Source organism: Phyllostomus hastatus, unplaced genomic scaffold (assembly GCF_019186645.2).
Source record: "Phyllostomus hastatus isolate PE091 unplaced genomic scaffold, TTU_PhHast_1.1 phas_contig_38, whole genome shotgun sequence".
In the NCBI taxonomy this organism is placed as follows: domain Eukaryota; kingdom Metazoa; phylum Chordata; class Mammalia; order Chiroptera; family Phyllostomidae; genus Phyllostomus; species Phyllostomus hastatus.
The window spans coordinates 6,906,569-6,928,314 of NW_025333869.1; the positions used below are offsets into that span (position 1 = coordinate 6,906,569).

Here is a 21,746-nt window from a genome sequence, read left to right on the forward strand (position 1 = left end):
AACAAGAAGAAGAAAAAAAGGTTCTGAAAAAAATTAGTGTAGTATAAGCAGCCTCTGGGACAACTTCAAGAGGTCCGGCATTCAAATCATAGGGGTGCAGAAGGAAAAGAGAAAGAGCAAGAAATTGAAAGTCTATTTGAAAAAATAATGAAAGACAACTTCCCCAATTTAATGAAGAAAATAGATATGTGAGTACAGGAAGCACAGAAAATCCCAAACAAGATGGATGCAAAAAGGGCCTACTCCAAGACAAATCATAATTAAAATGAGAAAGGTTAAAGGTAAGGCAGGAATCTTAAAAGCAGCAAGAGAAAAGCAGATAGTAACTACAAAGGAGTTCCCATAAGACTGTCAGTTGATTTCTCAAAAGAAATTTTGCAAGCTAGCAGGAATTGGCAAAAAATAGTCATGAAAAGCAGGAACCTACAGCCAAGATTGCTATATCCAGCTACGCTATCTTTTAGAATCAAAGGTCAGATAAAGTGCTTCCCAGACAAGAAAAAAAACTAAAGGAGTTCATCATCACAAAACTATTACTATATGAAATGTTAAAGGGACTTATTTAAGAAAAAGATGATCAAGACTATAAACAATAAAATGGCAAAAAATACTACCTTATCAATAATTGAATCTAAAAATCAAACTAAGCAAACAAAAACAGAGACAGAATCATGGATACAGAGAATGTTTTGATGGTTGCCAGATGGTAGGGGTGTGTGGGGGAATGGGTGAAGAGGTAAGATTAGAAAGTACAAATAGGTAGTCACAGAAGAGCCATGGGAATATAACAGACAGTATAGGAAATAGGTAACCAAAGAACTTACACACATGAACCACAGACATGAATAATGGTGTGTGGACTGTCTGAGAAGTGGTGGGTGCTCAGTGGTGGAGGGCAAAGAGGAAAAAATCAGGACAACTGTAATAGCATAATCAATAAAATGTAATTAAAAAATAAAAGTTTACTTCAATGTAAAAAAAAAAGATGAAGCAAACCTCATTCACGGATGGTAGGAATGTAAACTGGTATAGCCACTATGGAAAACAGTATGTAGGTTTTTCAAAAAACTAAGAATAGTTAACATATGACCCAGCAACCTCTCTTCTGGGTATCTATCTGAAAAATTTGTAAACATTTATTCACAACAAAAAATGCACCCCTAAGTTCACTGCAGCATTATTAATGGTGGCCAATATACATGGAAACAACCAAAGGCCAAGAGACGGAAACAACCAAAGTGTTCTTTGATAGATGACTGGATAAAGATGTGATATGTATATACTATGGAATACTACTCAGCTGTAAGAAAAGATAAATAAATAAAAATAAATAAGACACCGCTATTTGCAAAAAAAATGGAAGATTCTTGAGAATATCATAGTAAACCAAGTAAATATGACAGAAAAATTAAGAACTATATGATTTCACTGGTATATGGGATATAAAACTGAAAGCAACAAATGAACAAACAAGAAAAACAAAGAAAAACTCATAGACACAGAGAATAGTATGGTGGTTACCAGAAGGAAGTAGGGTGGGGGTTGGTAAAGGGGATCAAATATATGGTGCAGAAGATTTGATTTTGGGTGGTGGGCATATACACATGCAATATATAGATGATGTATTATAAAATTGTACATGTGAAACCTATATAATCTTATTAACCAATCCTACCCCACTAAATTTAATGAAAAAAAAAAAACATAAAATAAAGAAGAATGTGGAGTCAGTTAAAAAAAAACAAACAGAATCAAGGAACGAGACCTACCATCTGAGAGAGTTTTCCTTTCCTTCTTCTCTTTCAACGTCTTCTGAGGTTTTGCTCCAGGAGATAAGCCTTGAAAATGTCACAGTTTTTTTACCACACTCCATATGCTTAGTATTTATCTGATATTTTACATATGTGTCTGCCATCCTCATGGCTCCTAAGCTCAGAGCAAGCCATTCACCTTTGTATCTCAGCTCCACCTGAGCACTTCAATCAGTGGTTTACCATATCAGACACTCAAAAGTGCCTCTTTTTAAGCAAAAAGTTTCAATTTACATACCAGGGTCATGTGTATATCAAGGCTGTGCCTGCTGACAGAATAACCCTAACATATTTCCACTCTGTTAAATCATATTCCATTCTGTAGAATATACTGCACAGTATGTTTTCATTTAGTCAAGATATAGGAGTAAATATTGAGCCAGTGATTCTTAACCTGGGGCCTATGCTTCTCTGAGGTATCCATTAATTCCCTGAAATTGCATATACAATGTTATATAAATGTATAAATGTGCATTTTGGGGGGGGGGGGGACTCCACAGTGTTCAGTTATCAGTCTATAAACTAAAAAAGGAACAAGAAGTATAACATAAGTCTCTCATGCCTGAGTAAAATTAAACAGGGAACTGCCCTCAGGAAGCCCAGCAGGGTCCCGCACTTCCCCACCACCATAGTGCTAACTTATCTTAGTGGGGAGGGGGTGTACCTTTTTGTTCCTCTCCCATCTGCCTTGTGGCATCCCCCTTGATCCGAGCAGCTAGCTCATCAGCAAAGGTTGTGGGTCTTTTCTACAGCCAGAAGAGACCAAAAGAATCACTTTTTGTAACATACAAATTAGTACAGTTTACTTTTGAATACCTTCCCACATTTTGTAAATAATTATACAGAAATTGAAATGAGAAAACAGGGTTTAACTAAATGAATTTAAACATATGCTCCCTATATACAGATCACCTGAGAAACAGGACTCAAGGTTCCTCCAAAGGGAGATGCTCCATATTTTATTTTATTTTTTTTTACATTTCAAAGAGCTAGATAAGAAAACTGTCATGAAGTCCTCGGGGTCAGGAGAGGAAGAGGAGTATTAAAGGTCTTAAAATTCTGAAACTGAATGTACTTTGAATCATCTGACTTGTAAAATTGAAATATTTGAAAGAGAAGAATTGATGTTTGAAAGTTAACTTGGAATGCTCAACCATTAGTTTCAAAAGTAAATGAAAATACAAATATGATATAAGACGATTACAATTATAAATGACAATAACAGGAATGAGTTTTAGGTACCACTTCTATACTTTGCCAAGAGATAGCAATTACATTGTTTCTTACAGGTCTAGTATTTTCTTCAATGTCCTCAGTATCTTCCTCCTCCTTCTCAGAGTCAGCAAAAATGTCACAACCATCATCATCCTCTTCTTCATCACTCATTTGTTCAGTGTGCTGAGTATAAACCACCAGATTAGAACTATTAGATAAGATCATCCAGCTAAAAAAGAAATACTGCTACTTAGCCTTTAGGCAAAATGGTAACTGTGTGTTAAATGCAGCAAAAGTTATGAAGCACTACATATGTCAAAACAAATAATATACAAGATTATTTTTAGCATAAGAATATAACAGCAAAATGAAATACTAAAAACATCCATCAGTACAGAAATGATTAAACTAAATAAATATCATCTTATCTTAATAAGAACACTAATAGTTTAAAAAAATAATCTATAACAATTGAAGAAATATGCAAGGCATCAAGTGAAAAAACTGAATGATAAACCCAGTATGATACTCTGCAACCCCCTCATCCCTATATTATCTCCGCAGGCACAGGTATACTTGTAAAAACAAAGAAAAACACTTGGACATGTACACTCACAGACTGTAACACCAGTTACCTCTGGAGAGTGTAAGAAGATGGAAGACTGATGGCTGAAACTCTGTCAGGCACCATGCTAAAATCTTTAGAACTCTGAGGTTAGCTATAGTACACAAAACCAGTCTATCTTTAACAATACAAACAAATGGTTAACCCAGTGCTTTTAATCACTATACTGTTTTGTTTGAAAATCTGAATTTATAGATCTTAATAGTAAATTCCACAGAAAAAAAAATGTGGCTTACTCATTAAAATTATAGAGACTAGCCACATTTATGAATTCAATTTCGAAAATACAAGTACTAACCAGAAAGTACTAAATCCTTCATTTGACAGTTGAAAACGTTTATGAAAAAATATTTCTCAATTCGGAAACAAATACAAACTGGGACAATCTCTATACATGGCCGTACATATATTATGGTAGCAAAAATCATAATCCCAGTGCTGATGAGATTGCAGAAAAATTGTTATGCAGGATCTTCAATCAGAAATGTCCATAAACAGCCTTTACTATAACTCCACACCACTTATGCCTAAGGAAACAGTTCACATAAGCAAGTGATTTTTATGTATGAAAATGCTGAATACATCATTATCTCAAAAATAAAGTACTGAAAATAAACTATATTCCATACACATTTAGAGACCATGGCAGCATCAGATAATAGTGTGCTTAAAAACATAGTTTACAAAGCATATTACAGTACAAAGACTATTTAAAATCACAAGGGCAAAGAAACATTTATATTAATATAAAATAGCAAAAAATAAATTATGTATATATTACAAAAAGAATTATGTCCTTAAAAGGATTACCGAAAAACTAAGACAATGATACTAAAACAGTAAGATTAGAAGATTTTCATCTTTTGAGCATTCATGTTACTGCTATATAAATTTTAAAATGGGAGAGGAATTAAGTTTGGGTAACTGGGCCTTCTTTGAGAGGCTCTGTTCCCAATTTTGTTTTTTACTTCTTTTTTTCCCCAAGAAAAATTAACATAAAACATAAAGTAAAATTTTAAAAAATACATACAAATTAGCCTAAAAATATGAAATGCTTGAAGGAAAATTAGTTGTAAATATGAATAAATCCTTATTTACAAGTAAGTTGTTCAAAAGTAATTTTACTATCTATTTAGTATATATGCTATGCTTCAATTGACATTTAAAAGTAAAATCACTTTAATACATGGGCCTTACCTGGTTTTGACCACTGTCACTATGATTAGCGAAATCTTCATCTGACTCCTTTAAGGGGAAAAAGGCTCTTGTTAATAGAGGCCTTACTCAGAAGCACAGTAAATTTTGGCTCTAAGCCTGTGGAGCTCATCAACACTTGGTCTCTATACTGATTACTGGTCACCTGAAGTATCAATGACAGCTGGCTGTATTACCGAGGACTGACCCACTTCACATGTAATATTTTATGGTTAATTAAAATATCTTTAGCAATTTGTTCATGTCTATTGAATTTGAAGTACGAGTTGCACATTTAATTAACTTAGTTATCCAAAGTTAGTTTGTGTTATTTTACTTTTTGGACTCTACTGTTTATATTCCCTTTTAAACAGGGTAATTAACTAGTTCATCAGGCCCAAGAAGGAAACATCAGTACTTGCCACCAGCAATTACATAAAGACTTACATTGATGGCTAAAAGCAAAGGATTCACTAATGACTATCAGTTACAGGGAGGTTATTTAAGGAAAACTTATTTCCTACTTTTAGGTGTTTTCTTTGGAGGGCTGGCTAAAAGAGAGACGGGGAAGAGGATGGGAGAAGAAAGAAGTATATGCATACAATCCTATCTCCTTTTAGAAATCCATGCTCAAATGTTTCTATCCTTTGCAATAACAAATATGCTATCTAAAGGAACAAAGCCAGATACAACAGTGGTCAAGGTCCACAGACCCTGAGTCCCTAAAGCTAGGAGCCAGATTATACTCTGGATATGAAGATGGTAGTGGCAACAACAAAGCTAAAACGTAAGTGGACGCTTTAAGTATTTTTCTGGTCTAGAAGGTTTTGTAAGAAAAATTTCAAATCTGGACACATTTTTCCTAGAATTATTCAAAGACAGAACTTACTCAGAGACTGTATCTCAGGAAAGATCCCACCAAAATACCTAAGTTGTCACTCTCTGTGGGAGGCCACTCTGCATGTGAGGCCAGCTCCCACTCAGAGATGCACAGGACCCACACCCATGGATAGTTTCTCCTGTGGGGAATCAGGTCTGCAATGTACCTAAGCCACTATTAGTCTTGCTTTTTGTTAAAATTCCCTCACCCTGAATTGAGGACATTTACTGCAAAGTAACTTCCTAAAATCCATGCTAAACCTTCTAAGGATGAGTGTAACTGTCCAACTACTTTTGCCTTTTCATTTGCAAATATCCCTCTTCTGTGATGTGATTAGCAGCATTGGCTCCTTTGTTTTCTGTAAAAAGTAACTACCTAAAGCGAGCTTGTGCACAGTTAATGAGGACCTTCTTGTTAAGTGCCCAGTACGACAATAAAAGCTCACTGGAGCAAGGGCAGAAGGTTTTGCTCCCCTTGAGAGAAAAGCCATGCTGTCCTTTTTCCTCCACCAGATTTGGTAATCCATGTATATGTCTCATTTCATCCATAATGACTCGAACACTGCAGGCCCATAGTCTGCATCACTCCTCCAAATATATTGGTGAAAACAGGATTTTTTAGGGAGGTGGAAGGGAGGGAAATGGTAAAAGAGATTAAAACAGTTTTCCTTTAATCTCTTTTACTATTTCCCAAAACAGTAAGGAAATCCAGTCCTAAGAGAAAAACTTCAGAAAATGGCTTCTATCACTGTTAAAAGATTTATGAATACAGATTGCTAATTCACAAACATGTATTTACTTAGTCTGCTAAACACATCCTAAGTTTCCTGCCATTCATGACCTGGACACACTAAACAGTCCTTACCTCCTCTTCATTCTCTTCTTCACTGTCCACAATGCTACCACGGTCACTGCCTACTGAACCTTATATTTAGAACAAAGATAAGAGTTACCACCAATATTCATAAGAAAATGTGATTAGTTTCTTCTCAAAATCATAAACCACCATATTATCAGCATTACAGAAATGTTGATAAAACTATCTGTACCATTAACTGGAATTAAAAGTATCTGCACTATATGAGGAATGAAATATTTATATAGCCCCAAAGTATCTTCCCACAAGATACTTAATATTTACAAAAAAAACGTACTAATTATAAAGCAAAAAAAATTGGCTTGTACTCTTCAAAGATGTCATGGTTGTGAAAAGCAAAGCAAGTGTTTTGGGGGGTTTTTTGACAACTAAATGCAGTGAGTGATCCTGGATTATATATCCTAGGTCAGAGGAAAGAAGTGACTATAAAGGACATCACTGGGACAACTGGAAAATATGAATGTGACTCAGGATTAGATAGTAATATTATGTCCAGTAAAATTTCCTGGCTTTGATAATTTTAGTGTGGCTATGTAAGAGTATTCTTAGAAAATACACACAGAATATTTAGGAGTGATAGGGCATAATATCTGTTTGATGTCTGTCAAATAGGTTCAGGAAAAAAATATTAAATATATTGAGAGAAAAAGATACAACAAATATGGTGAAATGTTAACAACTGGTAAAGCTGGATAAAGGGTATGTAGCAGTTCTTGATACTAATCTTACAACATTAATGTAAAGTTTGAAGTTAGAAAATTTTAAAATAAAAAGTTAAGATATAAATATTAAAAGTAATAGAAGTATTTGGTACAAAGTGTACCTTCACTGGATAGCTCTCCAAGACCTACATCTTCTTGCTCCATGAACAGCTTTGACCCAATTAAATAAGGTAAAGGACGATCAATGTATAGATCCTGCAAAAAATGTTAGAAGATAAGCCATTAAATATTTAGGTTGAAAAATAAAATTAACTTTCCCATTTGACGTCTTGTTTCATCTGACTACCCCCAAAAAACTACATAATAAAAGTAGATTGAAAGACAAATACCATATGATCTCGCCTATATGTGGAACCTAATCAACAAAACAAACAGGAAAGCAAAATATAACCACAGACATTGAAATAAAGAACCGACAATAACCAGAGGGGAGGTGGGAGGGGATAACAGGGGAAAAAGTGAGAAGGATCATCAAAGAACATGTATGTTAGGTGAACGTGATAACCACTACACTACGGAAACAAAGAACATGTATGTATAAAGGACACATGGACAAAGCCAAAAGGGGGTAGGATCAAGGGCGGGAAGTGGAGATGACTGGGGTAGCGGAGAGTGGAGGGAGCAAAAGGAAGACAATAGTACTTGAACAACAATTTTAACTTTCCATATTAAGTTAACTTTCAAATCCAAAAAAATAAAAATAAAAAATAATAAAGTAGTGACTAAGAAACACAGCAGAATTAAAAGTCAAATAAAAAAAACACTTGATTTTAAAAAAGTCAAATTCTAGGTAAAGATGGTAAAACGAGGATGAATCAGACAAGGGCCAAGTGATATTAACAAAAACCTGCAAATATTTACCAGCAGTAATCAAACAGGGAAAGGGGCACAACTTCATAGCACCATGTTCAAAAGGAGGTGGATCAAGAAATCAAAAATTATGAACACTGTGGTGCATAGGTTCTTTTGGATTGGTGTTTCAGGGCCCTTGGGATATAATCCCAGCAGTGGAACTGCTAAGTGAAATAAGCCAGACGGTGAGGGACAAATACCATATGATCTCACCTTTAACTGTAACATAATTAACAAAAGAAAAAAGCAAACAAAATATAACCAGAGACACTGAAATTAAGAACAATCTAACAATAACCAGAGGGGAGGGCAGAGGGGACAATGGAGGGAAGGGTTTTCAGGAACTACTATAAAGGACACATGGACAAAACCAAGGGGGAGGGTGGAAGCAAGGGAGGGAGGTGGGTTTGGCTGGGGTGCGGGGGAGTGGTGTGGGAAAATGCAGACAACTGTAATTGAACAACAACATAATTAAAAATTTTTTTAATTTAAAAATAAAAGAAATGAGAAATTAGAAATTCTACAAAGGTTTAATGACTCCTAGTCCTATCTTCCACCCCTAAAAAGCAGCACTGATAAAGAAAAACCAACTAATTAATCTACCAATTTTTAAATATTTTTTTTGTTTTAATTGTTGTTCCAGTACAGTTTGTCTTTTACTCCCATCCTAAACTATCAATCTTGAGATTCCTCAATAAGAGTCCTAAATTTGGAGAAAAGCACATTGAGGAAATAACCCAAATAGCAAATAGTTTTTTATATAACTATGAGAAAGCAGGTAGGTATGTCCAGGTTTTAGGGAGGAGGTATGGACAAACAGGTCACACACATGACATACAGGGAATCGAGAGTCCTTTACACTGCATCAGAGCAAAGGAGAAGGCTGCAAGAGAGCACATAAAACACAGGCCAAATGAAAAAAAAAAAAAAAAAACCAGAATGACAACTATGCAAATATCTATAGTCAACATAATGAACATAATGTCTAAAAGATGGATGTGAACCTATCAGGAAGAAAAAAATAACTCAAGAAAGAGAATAATATTCCCTAGAGTTTCACACTGTATAATTTTAAAAAGTGAAGTTGGTAAAATAAGACCAGATGATAAAACATTAGAATGAAATGAAGGAGAGGAATGAAATGAAGTGCACATGACAATACATGTTGGAGACCTATCCATACACACATTAAAAACTTAAGGACAAGAAAGCACTCCATCCCTAGACAACCTCCTATCTCCACTGCTGGAGGAAAAGCTGACTTGTGCTCTGAGAGGTAAGATTCTTTGGCCACAGTATCTCTTCTCTATGAAAAGACTCTAGGGGACAAGGGAGAAAAACACTGATGCTTCACACAACAGAATAGTTTGGGAAGGTTAATGAAAGGTTAAAGATACAACAGCAACCAATTTATTGCAAAGAAAAGAAAGTGATAATGCAGCTGTCTGCTGGTTTAGAAGCCCTTCCCAAATCCCCCTGTAACAGGGAAAGTGGTGTGTGACTTGGAACTAACAAGTGTGGCCCAGGGAATACATTTCCTGGGTTCCGTTGCTAACTTCTAAATCCTTCCAGTAAAAACGCAAGCCAGCAAGTGTAACAGTGCTAAAGGATCAGCCCCAACTTGGTCTGATACTGTAAGCTCAAACTGAGAAAGAAATATACAGCTAAATGAATGACTAGAAGCGTTTGTTTTTGTGGCATGTTTTAATTTGTAGGGCACTTGAGTATCACAAGGATTCTCAAAAGCAATACAGCCACTTTTTGTGTTTGAGTGATTCTGGTGTTGCCCTAATTGTCTCCTTTGCCAATCTGAGAGAAAGTAACAGTAAAGCAATAAATACCTATTCGACTAATGATCTGTTTATGCACATGCATAGCAGCTTTTTTCATAATAGCCACCACCTAAATAGAACTCAAGTATCTTTCAATGCTTCTGCAGTCTCCCTTAGCACACAAGCTACAGAATTCAGGTTCCTAACAATCTCAACCTTTCATGAGTATTCTCATCCTCAAAACCCAATTCAAGTCTCATCTCTTCCGTAACTTCCCCAGCTTAGAAGTCAATCCTTTCTCAGGTTACTTAGGATGGTGACTCTCACAAAAGTCTCTCCCCACTGTCTAGTCATTCTGCAATAAGCATCCTGAGAGAAGGAACCATGCCCTGAAACTTGGGCTCCCCTAACTTGGCATGCAGCCTTGGACCTAGTAAGTATTCAATCAGTGCTCATGCAAAGCAAGTTTTTCTAATGGAGTCGATACGAGAATGCTAAGTGACATGTTCAGTTGCTAAAAGTAAAGCCCATGTCTTAGTAATTATGTGCTCAAATAAAGTATCCAAAACACAACAGGTACAAAAATAAATATTTGAACTGCATGTCTTTACCTTTGGTTCGAGGATCAGTTCCACCCGCTCATTAGCATCATCTTCCTCAGAGTCTGAGTTTCCTGCTTTTATATCTAGTTGTTCAAATGCACTGTCCAATACTTGTAAGCCATAGTTCACAGCCTCCTGAACTTTAGGAATCAGATCTACTTCTTTCTGTTCCCGGGTCTTCTCCTAGAAAAAAATACTGTTCAGTATATTGATCTTCAATATATTGATACCACCATAATAAAACACTGTGAATGTTCTCTAAAGCCCAGACTCATGCTCCAAAAAAATCTAAATTAAAAATGCAGACTCTGAGTAGATTGAGCGCAGGCCTGTGAACCAAAGCATTGCTGGTTTGATTCCCAGTCAGGGCACACGCCTGGGTTGCAGGCCATATCCCCAGTATGGGGTGTGCTAGAGGCAACCATACATTGATGTTTCCCTCCCTCACTTTCTCTCTCCCTTCCCCATCTCTCTAAAAATAAATAAATAAAATCTTTTAAAAAAAATGCAGACTCTGATGAATGCCTTAACACAGACTTTGGAGTAACTTTAAATTCCAAGTTTATCACTTTCAGGACATGGATCAAAGTAAAGGTCTCAGAGCTCCACATTTATCATCTATGAAACCAAAACACTATTGCGTGATGGTTCAGCTAGATAACTTAGGTAAAAGTACAGTAACAATGAATAGCATATCACAAGCCATCAAATCATACTTCGCTTCCCTGCTACAAGAGGAGTGAAGAGTCTAGAGTTTTAGCTTCACCATAACTGTACCCCACTATCCTTGGTTAATTAATGGTGATTTGGACAATTTTAGGAATTGAAATCTAGAAGAAAATACTATAGTCAGAGGTGTCATTTTTAAATTACAGTTAAAAATAATAATAATTGGACAATTACAGCTATTTTATAAATTTGTTTCAAACGAAGAAAGGATCAGTTTCATCTCTAATCTACCTGTTTATCACCCTAAGAACAATTTTCCCTACCTGTCCCAGAAGTCTCTATTAAAATACCAATCTGCTGAAAACAGTCCACAGGTCTCCATTTCCTATAATAGCAGCTCTTAGTGACAGTCCCTCATACATTCAACTATGTTATCAATTGTAAGAAATATTGAAAAAAAATGTAGTGTCATTCCCCCTCTTCACAAATATTCTAGAAAGTAATACATAATTATAGAAAGAACCAAAAGGGCCAAAAGGAAAAGTCCAACAAGAATTTTATACTTTTATCTCAAATATGGAAGTGTTTCTAATTTAGCTTCTTTGTTTTGGTTGCATATGGTACACTTGCTTCTAAATAGGTAACACTGTACTAAGTATGTGGAATGTTTGTGAAATAAGTATGTAGTAGCTTTTTGAAAATAGTTCACTAAATATCTTTACTTTGCAATGGATCTTTGTCTTGGTGTAAGGATAGTATTGCACATAAACAGCAAACCCTTGAGTACTATAAAAAATAGTAATATTAAAAAAAACATGTTTAAAGAAGGCTAGGAAAAGGAAGAACTGTAGCTTGTTTCTAATACCCCTTCCTAGTCTAAGTGTTTCATATGTTACAAGTAATAGTTACTGATAAAGTACCAACTTTTTCAAGTGATTTATATTTTCTAAATAAGTTAGAGCTGAATCAAAGCTACTCCCATAATAAACTCAGTTACATCCCATTGTGCTTTCCTGAGTGGGAGGAACAGGGTACAACTTCTGCTAGAGAGTCCAGAACATTTATCTAGCCTTTGATCTATGATGTGAGAACCCAGGAAGAATAATACAGGAAGCCACAGAGGGGAAAAACGTAGGGACTGCTGCCCTTCAACTCCTCAGTCCGATAAAGTCCTCCAGTTTCTACCCCTCCCTCCTTAACCTTCCTCTTCATAAAATACTAGGTACATCACCTAACTCGGAACCTTAGCTTATGGCACTCTTTTTTGCTAAAATGGCCTTAAAATCTGGCCTTTCTTTCCTCAGCTAACGAACATCTCATGCTTGAAACTTTTCTCTGCTATCTTACCCAATTGAGCTCTTTTACACCTGAACTTTCATAATAGTAAGCAGCCATAGAGTTCTGACATGCTATATCCTGTCACCCCAACAAGACTACAACTTCCTGAGGTCAGTCTATCCACATCACCAGCTCCCTGCAATCTTCCCAGAGTCAATAACATTAACTCCACCATCTTTATCCTCTGTACTAACATATCCTGCAGCACTTAGGAGGCACTCCAATGTGTGTGATCTGACCAGCATTCATCTCATTGTCACTTTTAATTAGTAGGAATAAGAAGCAAAGGGGTCATGAAAGAATAGGTTAAAAAGTCTTCGAAGAACTTATAAACTACAGCTCAGCCTCTGGCCTGTTCCTGTAGGCCCTTCATGTAAAAATGCTTTTTATATTTTTAAAGGGAAGGGGAAAAAAGGAAAATGAATAAAAGAAAAAAGACTAAGAAGAGACAGACCAATAAGGCCAGCAAAACCTAAAATATTTACTGACTGGCCTTTTACAGAAAACCTCTGCTGAACTGGGCTCTATTCTTAAGTCAGAATGTAGGAACTTTATTATACATTTCTTAATATACTAAATTTCAGAAGTAAAAGAGTTTAATTGCTGGGCTAACAGAAGCCATCTTCCCTATTTCCCCAATATCTATCCCCTACCAGCCACATTACAAATCTCCACTATTTTTCATCACTAAGTCAGGAACGCAAAAGAAAAGGAATATAATGCAAGTACCTGTTCTGCTTTTTCTGCCTCAGCCTTGAGAACTGGCTCCTCCACTTCTTCATCATATACACGCTATATTATGGAAACAAGTTCATTTTTAAATGGTCAAGACATTATTTGGAATAAATTACACTGAAAGAATTCAGTACACAACAAAAACAGGATGAATTCAATATACGAAAAAGACAAAGAAGAAATGATTACTTAACAAATGGCTAAGGCCACTAATCAGAGACAAAAAAAACAAAGATCAGTAGTCAATTCACCAAAACCTAAGCTTAAAAAAAAAAAAAAAAAGGAAGACACAACTAACTAGGAGACATGAAAGGAAGTTCAATCTCACTGTTGACCAAAGAGTCACAAAAACAGTAAGATACCAGTTTTCACACCTTTTTGTTTAACCTAATACTTAATGCTAATGGGGAAATGACAGGCTCAAATGTCAGGCTACAGAGAACATCAACTGATTACCCAAGAGAACTTACCCACTCTGTAACAAGGGTTTTAACATTTTGAGCAGTAGGAATGGTAAAGGTAAAAGTAATTTTCATTCTGTTGCTTCAGATGGTTGGTAAGTTTTTATTATCCTATTGTATTTATATTAAAATATAGGATATGCCCACCAATAATTAGTCAGCAGGCCAGGCATTTTACTGCCCCATGGGCAAAGACAATGCAGGTCTCTCTTTTCCAAACAGAGCTATCACTCCAGCAACTCATTGTGATTTCCTTTGTTATTGCATTATTGCTAAACTACTTATTGTTTTATATTACTCCCAAGGTAAAAGATGCTTGTTATAAACAGTAGGGTGATAAAAATATTCTGAAATTTGATACTGGTAATGGTTACAAAACTTAGTGAATATACTAAAACCTACTGACTTGCACACTTTTAAAAAGGGTGAATTTTATGGAATGTGAATTGACTCTCAATTAAAATTTAAAATTCAATATAAAGGTATACGGAAAAGAGATATATTTTAAAATATTTCCTTACCTATCTCCAACCTAACCCTTGGAATAACCAGTTTAAGCTTGGTGTGTGTTCCTCTGTATTTCCTGTGACTCTCACACAAATATATACAGACTTTTGCACATATTCAAGTTCTCCCACCCTTCCTGCTTTAAAAAAAAAATCCATAGTTCTCTGCTCCACTTTTTCACTTAATGTTCTCATAAGCCACTTTCTGGGTCAATACATATAGATTTGACTCAATCTTCTTAATATCTGTATAATATTCTATGGCATGAACTTAACCATAATTAATTCAACAATACCCTATTGGTGAACATTATGGAAATCCCAGTTTTTACTCTTATAAACAAACTGCTATAAACATATGCACAAATATATTCTTAGAACCCAGCCCTTTATTTCTATAGACTTTCCAAAATAGGATTGACATGTCCAAAGACAAAAATGCTTTTTAATCTTAACAGCTCCTTCCTGATTACTATCCACAAATCTATAACATAGATGGTCACCAACAAACAATGTAATCAAGTGGCCCTGTTCCCAAACCTTTGCCAGCAGGTGTTATCCACCTTTTTAAAGTATCTGTCAATCTGATTACACAGTGTTATTTTTAAATGTCCATATTTTCTGACCCAGGAATTCCACTTCCTGAAATTTAGTCCCATGGAGGGGGAAAAGCAGAAAACTATACTTGAACAACAATAAAATTCAAAAGTATTTAATGAAAAAATAAAATAAATTTTTAAAAATAAGTGAAAACAATAGACAACTAAAGAAATAGGAGAAAAAAAGAAATTTAGTTCCATGAAAACTAATCACAAATGCAAACAATAAGATGTTCATGGCATCATGATTTACAATGGAAAGTCACAAACACCAATTTGTAATTATACGAAATTCCAATAAAAATGCTAAGAGGATTATCTGTGGAACTTAGCAAGATAATTCTCAAATTCACACAGAAGAGTAAAAAGCCAAGGATAACCATGACAATTCTGAATAAAAAGAAGCCATGGGGACTTGCCCTATTGAGAATGTGATACTGGCATACAGCAGATTAACATAATAAAAGAAAAGGCCACAATTACATGTAAGCCTAATTTTATATTCACATAAACATGTGTGCACACACATGCATTCATACACATACGTGGGTGAGGAAAACAGCTATCCGATAAAGGTCAACCATGTGGGGGGAAAAATGAGATCCCTATCTCATACTACACATATGCATTCATACACATTCACAAATACATACTCCCCAGGTAAGAAGAATAAAAAGGCAGAGACACAAAGGAGCTCTCATCTAAAAGTTTAGAATTAAGGAAAAAAATGGGGAGTTGGTGTCTTTAAAGCAATTATAGCAAAATATTAAAATCTGTTAATGCAGGATGGTGCATATCATTACCATCTGTGATTATTATCTGTTCTAAGCATATAAAATATTTCACTAAAAATTTTAATTTTGAAAGACTGTTAAATAAATTGTGATTTAGCCATACAGCAGAATAAGAATAAAAATTAAGTTCACAAAAGCCTTATAGATGTGTTAAAATGCTTATAAAATAATAAACTGATATTAAGAAAAGTCCAGACTGCAAATACACACATACACATAGTAATCTAGAAAAGGTTAAAGTTAAAAAAAAAGACTAACAAGAAATATGCCAAAATATTTCATGGTTGGTTAACTGGAATGGTAGAATTACAGCTGATTATTTTTGTAGTTAATTTTTCTAAACTTAAAATTTTTATTTATACCAATCTCTTCTACAATGAATATTCAATAGTTCTATAGCAAGAAAGGAAAATAAACTTAAAGTCCAATGTCTACATGGGAAATAGATTTGGAATATATATACCAAAATGTTGAGCAGCTCCCTACTAGCTGATAAAATTTCAGATGCTTCTTCTTTTACCATATGCTTTTTTCCTAATTGTTCAATAAAGATCAGAAATTGGGAAGTAATTTTCAAACACTGGAAGAAACAAATAAGTAATTCCTAAAATTAGGACTTTAAGACATAGTAGCTTCAGAATTCAAACAAGACCATTTTCCCTAAAAGGCTGAGATTCACATTGAAGTCTGAAAAGCACCAACACCCTACTTTTTTCTTTCCTGCCTGTCATTAAAAACTATCTCATAAGACTTCAATAGCCTACAGCTGGAAAGTCAAACATGACATGTAAGAAATCAACCAGGAAATCTGTAAAAACCATGGAAAATTTTGAATGTAACCAGGACTGTCTATCTCAAGTACTTAGTACATAGCAGATAATCAATGCTAACTTCTACCACCCTTATTCACTCGTAGGTTCATGCGTTTTTTGACCGTTTTCAAATCAGGTAGCCATACCCAGAATTTTAAAATATTTTGCGTATTTCCACTCAAAGGATCTTTTCCTCATTTGAGGAGACATGGTAAAAGGTGAAGACAGGGGATCGGAGAGAAGAGGACCAGGGACGGCAGATTTCTGAACAGATTATATACACAGCCCTGTTCCTTTTCATGTATGTGTTCTTTCAGTCATTCATTCAAATGAATCCCTATATTCACTGAGTCCCTATATATCAGGTTTGTGCTGAGCCCAAGGAATAAAACAGTTAGCAAAAATATGGGGCTTGATTCAGTTAGGGAAATTCACTGCACATCAATAAATGTAAAATTATAATCTTGGGAAATGCTTCTGAAGAAGTTATTAACTAGGTCAATTTATGTTTCAAGACAAAATTCCTAAATTAAAAGATTAAGAATTACGTCTCCTATTAACACATTGAAGCATTTTGTTAATTAGCATTTCTCCTCCTTCAGGTCCCCTCTGGAGCCTTTACTAAAGGTACTAATTTCTCTTGCCCTACAAAGTCCTGAATGCTGTTCAGTTTCACCAATTTCATAATGCAGTTTACAATCTTGTAGCTGCCTCTGAGGTTAATTACTAAAACTCAGAAACCTACCTGACTTTGAATGTCATTCTAATAGACCATGAAACCAAATGGCACCATTACTCAAGCCAGAATTATTATACATGAGTATCAATGTCAGGATTTGAAGAAAATACATAGAGTCAAATTACTGCCAAATATAAGATCAGCCTAGAGATATTTTGAGAGTTTTAGCTGTACTCTCAACATCATCATATTCAGCCATGAAATGAAAGAACATGTAACACACATGTTATAGGGGCCTGGGAAAAAGTTAAATTTGGCAGTGGCGAGACTCATCCAGAGGGGAATTCTGGCTACAGACTGGAAAGGGAAGAGACATAAAGAACAGATGGATGGATGGAACATGGGAATCCAAGAAGTGAAAAGAAACAAAGAACAATTACCAAAAAAATAAATAAAAACAAAACACACACAAACCTAGATCATGGAAAACTCACAATCTAAGAAAACTTGGACAAAAAAGAAGAGCCAAAAAGAAGACCTGAAGACCATGATTCAGAAAAAGAAGTATATGCTGCCCCTCAACCCAAGTATCAATCTGGTACCAATACAGTGCCAATTTGGTACAGATTCTCTGGGCACAAAAGAAACCTCCTGACTTTATTCCTTGCCTAGTCTAGGGCTGCAACACTGGCTGCAGAGAAGAACCGAGTGCCTGATCCAGCAGAATGAGATCAAGTATACATATTTAAAAGGACACCAAATTTAGCCTGATGAAAAAGTGATGGGACTACATATACCAATAAAGACAAGAGTCCTGTAAACTAGCTCTTCCAGTGAGAAAGATGCTCAGGAACAAGCAGGGATAATCTGTGTAACCAACCAGAATATGACTAGAATACTTGTTATATTTTAAACTTACTGGTAAAGTGATCTCTAAGATCTTTATTTTATATATAGTCGTCCCCCCGCCCCCCCGCAAAAGGCTAGTCATGGAATTTCAACCTGAACTACTAAAAAAAGCACACACATACTGCATAAGGTACCTGTATAACAATATATGGTATATTCTTAAGAATCCAGAATTGTGGGCTTTTTAAAATCTTGCAATTATCAAAATATTTTCTATTACTTTACATTTAACAATTTTGGGGAACAGCCTACTTTGTTAGTCTCCTTTTCACAGACTAATTAATGCTAATACTCAGGAAGTTAGTCACCCTATGAGAAATATAGATCAGTTTAAAACCTTTCTCTCGCCCTGGCTGGCGTAGCTCAGTGGATTGAGCGCGGGCTGGGAACCAAAGTGTCCCAGGTTCGATTCCCAGCCAGGGTACATTCCTGGGTTGTAGGCCATAACCCCAGCAACCGCACATTGATGTTTCTCTCTCTCTCTCTCTCTTTCTCCCTCCCCTCTCTAAAAATAAATATAATAAATAAAAATTAAAAAAAAAAAAAAACCTTTCTCTCCAACCTCATCTCTTTACCAGTCTCACCTTCACTCACTGGGTTCTAGCCTTGCTCCTCTCTATTCTACAATTACACTATTATGGAAGCTTGTAATCTTCTGTAAGGAGAAGCTCTATATAATTTATCTATGCATTCCTAGGACCTAGCACTTAACAGAAATGCAATAAATATACAGACAAAATTACACATGATGTTACAGCTCAGGTTCAGTCTTCATAACAAAATGTTAATTGAGAATATTATAAGCAAACACATACATGCCTTTAATATAATTTAATAGAACATAATGGAACAATCAATAACTTCAATGGCAGATGTTGGTGGCTCAGAAGACCAGAGCAGGTGCTTGGCTCTCTTTACAGAACATGCCATAACAAGGTTTGTTTGAGTCCCATGCAGTTCAGCATAACTGCTGACTACTCTCAAAATTAAAAGAGGATGAGAAAGACAAGAATTACAAAAACTTAATTTTATCATTTTTTTAAAAACTTTTAAAAACTTTATTAATTTATTTTTAAAAAGGAATTAACCCGCCCTGGCTGGCGTAGCTCAGTGGATTGAGCACGGGATGCGAACCAAAGTATCACAGGTTCGATTCCCAGCCAGGGCACATGCCAGGGTTGCAGGCCACGGCCCCCAGCAACCACACATTCATGTTTCTCTCTCTCTCTCTCCTTCTCACTCCCTCCCCTCTCTAAAAATAAATAAATAAATCTTTAATTAGAAAAAGGAATTAACCCTAGAGAAAGAAGCTTAAATTACCAAAATCCATCACTTCCATCAAAATGTATAAGGCAAATTAATAATAGATCACATAATATCACAATGAGTCTTGGACCTCGAAAAAGTATTATTTTTAAGCCTAACGTAACTAAGTAACTCACATTCTCAATGAACTGGGTATTGGACAGCATAAGGAAGTCATTGAAGACATTATGTAGGCGACAATCTGTAGCTTTAGTTTCCCGAATCAGTCCATCTACTTGTTTCTTGATTTCATGGGTCCTAGAGATAGTCTGCTGTGAAAATTCCTGTAGAAACTGTAGTAGCTATTTAAAAAATAAAGATATATAAGTATCAATATTACATGCATCTATTCTTCGTGTCAAAACAAAAAACCCATTTCCTTTCACCTTTGTGTGTGTATGCTGGAATGCACGAGGGGTGCTGGTTTTGTCAGTACTAAGGCCAACTGGCATTGAAAAATGTTGAGAAAGGTTTTCAAAACAGTGGCAAGTGGTCAATGAGCACTTGCTATTTCATTTCTGGGGGAATTTTTAAAGTACTGCTTGTCACTTTACAGCAGCCACAAAGGGTAAAATAACAAATCACTACTTTTTAAAAAAATCTTATTCTTATGTGACTTTGGAATCACAGTTCTGAGCTTCCTGGGCCACCGCCTGAAGGACCCCACTCAAGAATAACCACATACTGACTTGTCTACTGGCCCACTAGCCCAGGGTCCCTCATGGAGTCACCTCACTAGTGCCACAGCAATCCCACGGGGCAGGGAAAATCTTTCTGTAAGAGAACACTGCGTCTGGATCACAGTCCAAGTGGAAGCACTACGGACCGAGGCCGACAGGCCCGTGCTCTCCCTGGGCCCTGCCACAGTGGAGTTTTCGTGGGTGAGTAGAGATATGTGTCATTAAGTAGATGGGTGGCAGCGGACAGTCTGGATGGAGGGCGAATCTGGGCTCCAGTCCTCCCGCTCGCAGGCCAAGCATCACACCCAGCCACCCACCCATCCCACCAGTCCAATCCCTGAGGCCAGCCGCTCACTCCTGCGTCCGCTGCCAGCGACCAACTCTGGCTGCTCCTGCGGATCTCCTCCACCGACCAGGGCCGCTCCCACACTGGCTCGGAAGCTGGCGCTCGTTCCTGGCCCGGGGTCGTCCGATTCATCTGAAGCGGGAGGATAAGAAGAAAGGCTGACTTCGGGAAGGCCAAAGCCCCGGACCCACCGGTCCTACCCAGGCCTGCAGCCCTCACCATCCCAGCAGTGCAGTTCAGCAGGATCCTCCACAGTAAACACCGCACCCGACCAAGACAACAGATCCCCGGAAGCCGACCCCCAACCCGTGACCTTGTTTCACGTGACTAGACCTCACGTGACTGGAACCACACGTGACTGGGCTGCGGCGCCACTGTTAGGGAGTTACAGAGCCACAGCTGGAGTAAAAAAGTTTGTAGGGGGCAAGGGACTAGGACGCTAGTGAAGAGTGGTCTTGACTCCAGGGGGCGCTAAAGGGCATGCATGCGCCTGAGTGCATATCAGCGGTAGGACTTCGGTGACTACCAGCTCCTGCTTCCAAAAGGAGTTTGTGTGGAACATTCGGACTTGGGGCTTTAGGCGTTGGGGATGTGGGCAGAGGAAGAGCCCTCTCTTACCACGCCTGTTCCTTGCTGCTGGTTCGCTGCTTGTCGCAGGGTTGGCAGACAGGCACTCAGTAAACAGGGAATGATGGAGCTGTCTAGCCATCATCATGTTTTGATGCCATGCTGGGTAGCGCTTGCTTAAAATTCGTTATTCCCTGGGTATTACACCCAGGTTTAAGTCTAGCCTAACCATGTAACAGACAAAAACCTTTTTTAATCTGATCCCTGCCAGCAATCCATCCTCAAGTCTCCCAGCTCCCTAGCGGTCAGTGACCTGGTCTGTGTCGCATTTATTCTAAGTTCCCTGTACCAAGACCCCTCCAGTGGCAGACCAACTCACTTTTAAACATAAAGATCCTACCCTGGCTGGTGTGGCTCAGTCGATTGAGCATGGGCCTGTGAACCAAAGGGTCACTGGTTCATTTCCTCATCAGGGTACATGCCTGGGTTTCGGGCGGGGTCCCCAGTGTGAGGCATGCAGAGGGGAGGGGGTCCAGCCACACATTGATGTTTCTCTTCCTTTCTTTTTCTTGTCCCCTCTGTCTAGAAGTAAATAAATAAAATCTTAAAATAGGGAAGGGTCTGTTCAAGTCTTTTGCCAAGTGCTGGAAGCAACCTAAGTCCCTATCAGTAAATCAATGATAAAAAAAACCATGATACATTTACCCAATTGAATACTACTGCAGCAGAGAAAAAGAAGGAGCTCCTACCCTTTGTGACAGCATGGATGGAACTGGAAAGCATTATGATAAGTGAAA

General features: G+C 36.9%; 1 protein-coding gene across 6 annotated transcripts in view; it reads right to left on the minus strand.

Moving 5' to 3' along the window:
- LOC123820845 (WASH complex subunit 2C-like) overlaps positions 1-20,695 on the minus strand; it is a 76,174-nt gene extending 55,479 nt beyond the window's left edge. For 5 of the 6 annotated variants that reach the window (XM_045841816.1, XM_045841812.1, XM_045841815.1 and 2 more), the window contains exons 1-11: positions 20,602-20,695; positions 20,392-20,514; positions 19,494-19,658; positions 13,286-13,348; positions 10,559-10,732; positions 7,425-7,518; positions 6,590-6,648; positions 4,849-4,896; positions 3,099-3,209; positions 2,476-2,557; positions 1,770-1,838 (exon numbers count right to left, since the gene is read on the minus strand). In XM_045841816.1, the coding sequence (XP_045697772.1) occupies positions 1,770-1,838; positions 2,476-2,557; positions 3,099-3,209; positions 4,849-4,896; positions 6,590-6,648; positions 7,425-7,518; positions 10,559-10,732; positions 13,286-13,348; positions 19,494-19,658; positions 20,392-20,514; positions 20,602-20,604 (991 nt within the window). In that variant the 5' untranslated portion in view covers positions 20,605-20,695. The remainder of the gene's footprint in view (positions 1-1,769; positions 1,839-2,475; positions 2,558-3,098; positions 3,210-4,848; positions 4,897-6,589; positions 6,649-7,424; positions 7,519-10,558; positions 10,733-13,285; positions 13,349-19,493; positions 19,659-20,391; positions 20,515-20,601) is intronic. The other variant, XM_045841813.1, reaches the window with a different exon arrangement.
- Positions 20,696-21,746: the final 1,051 nt, after the last annotated feature.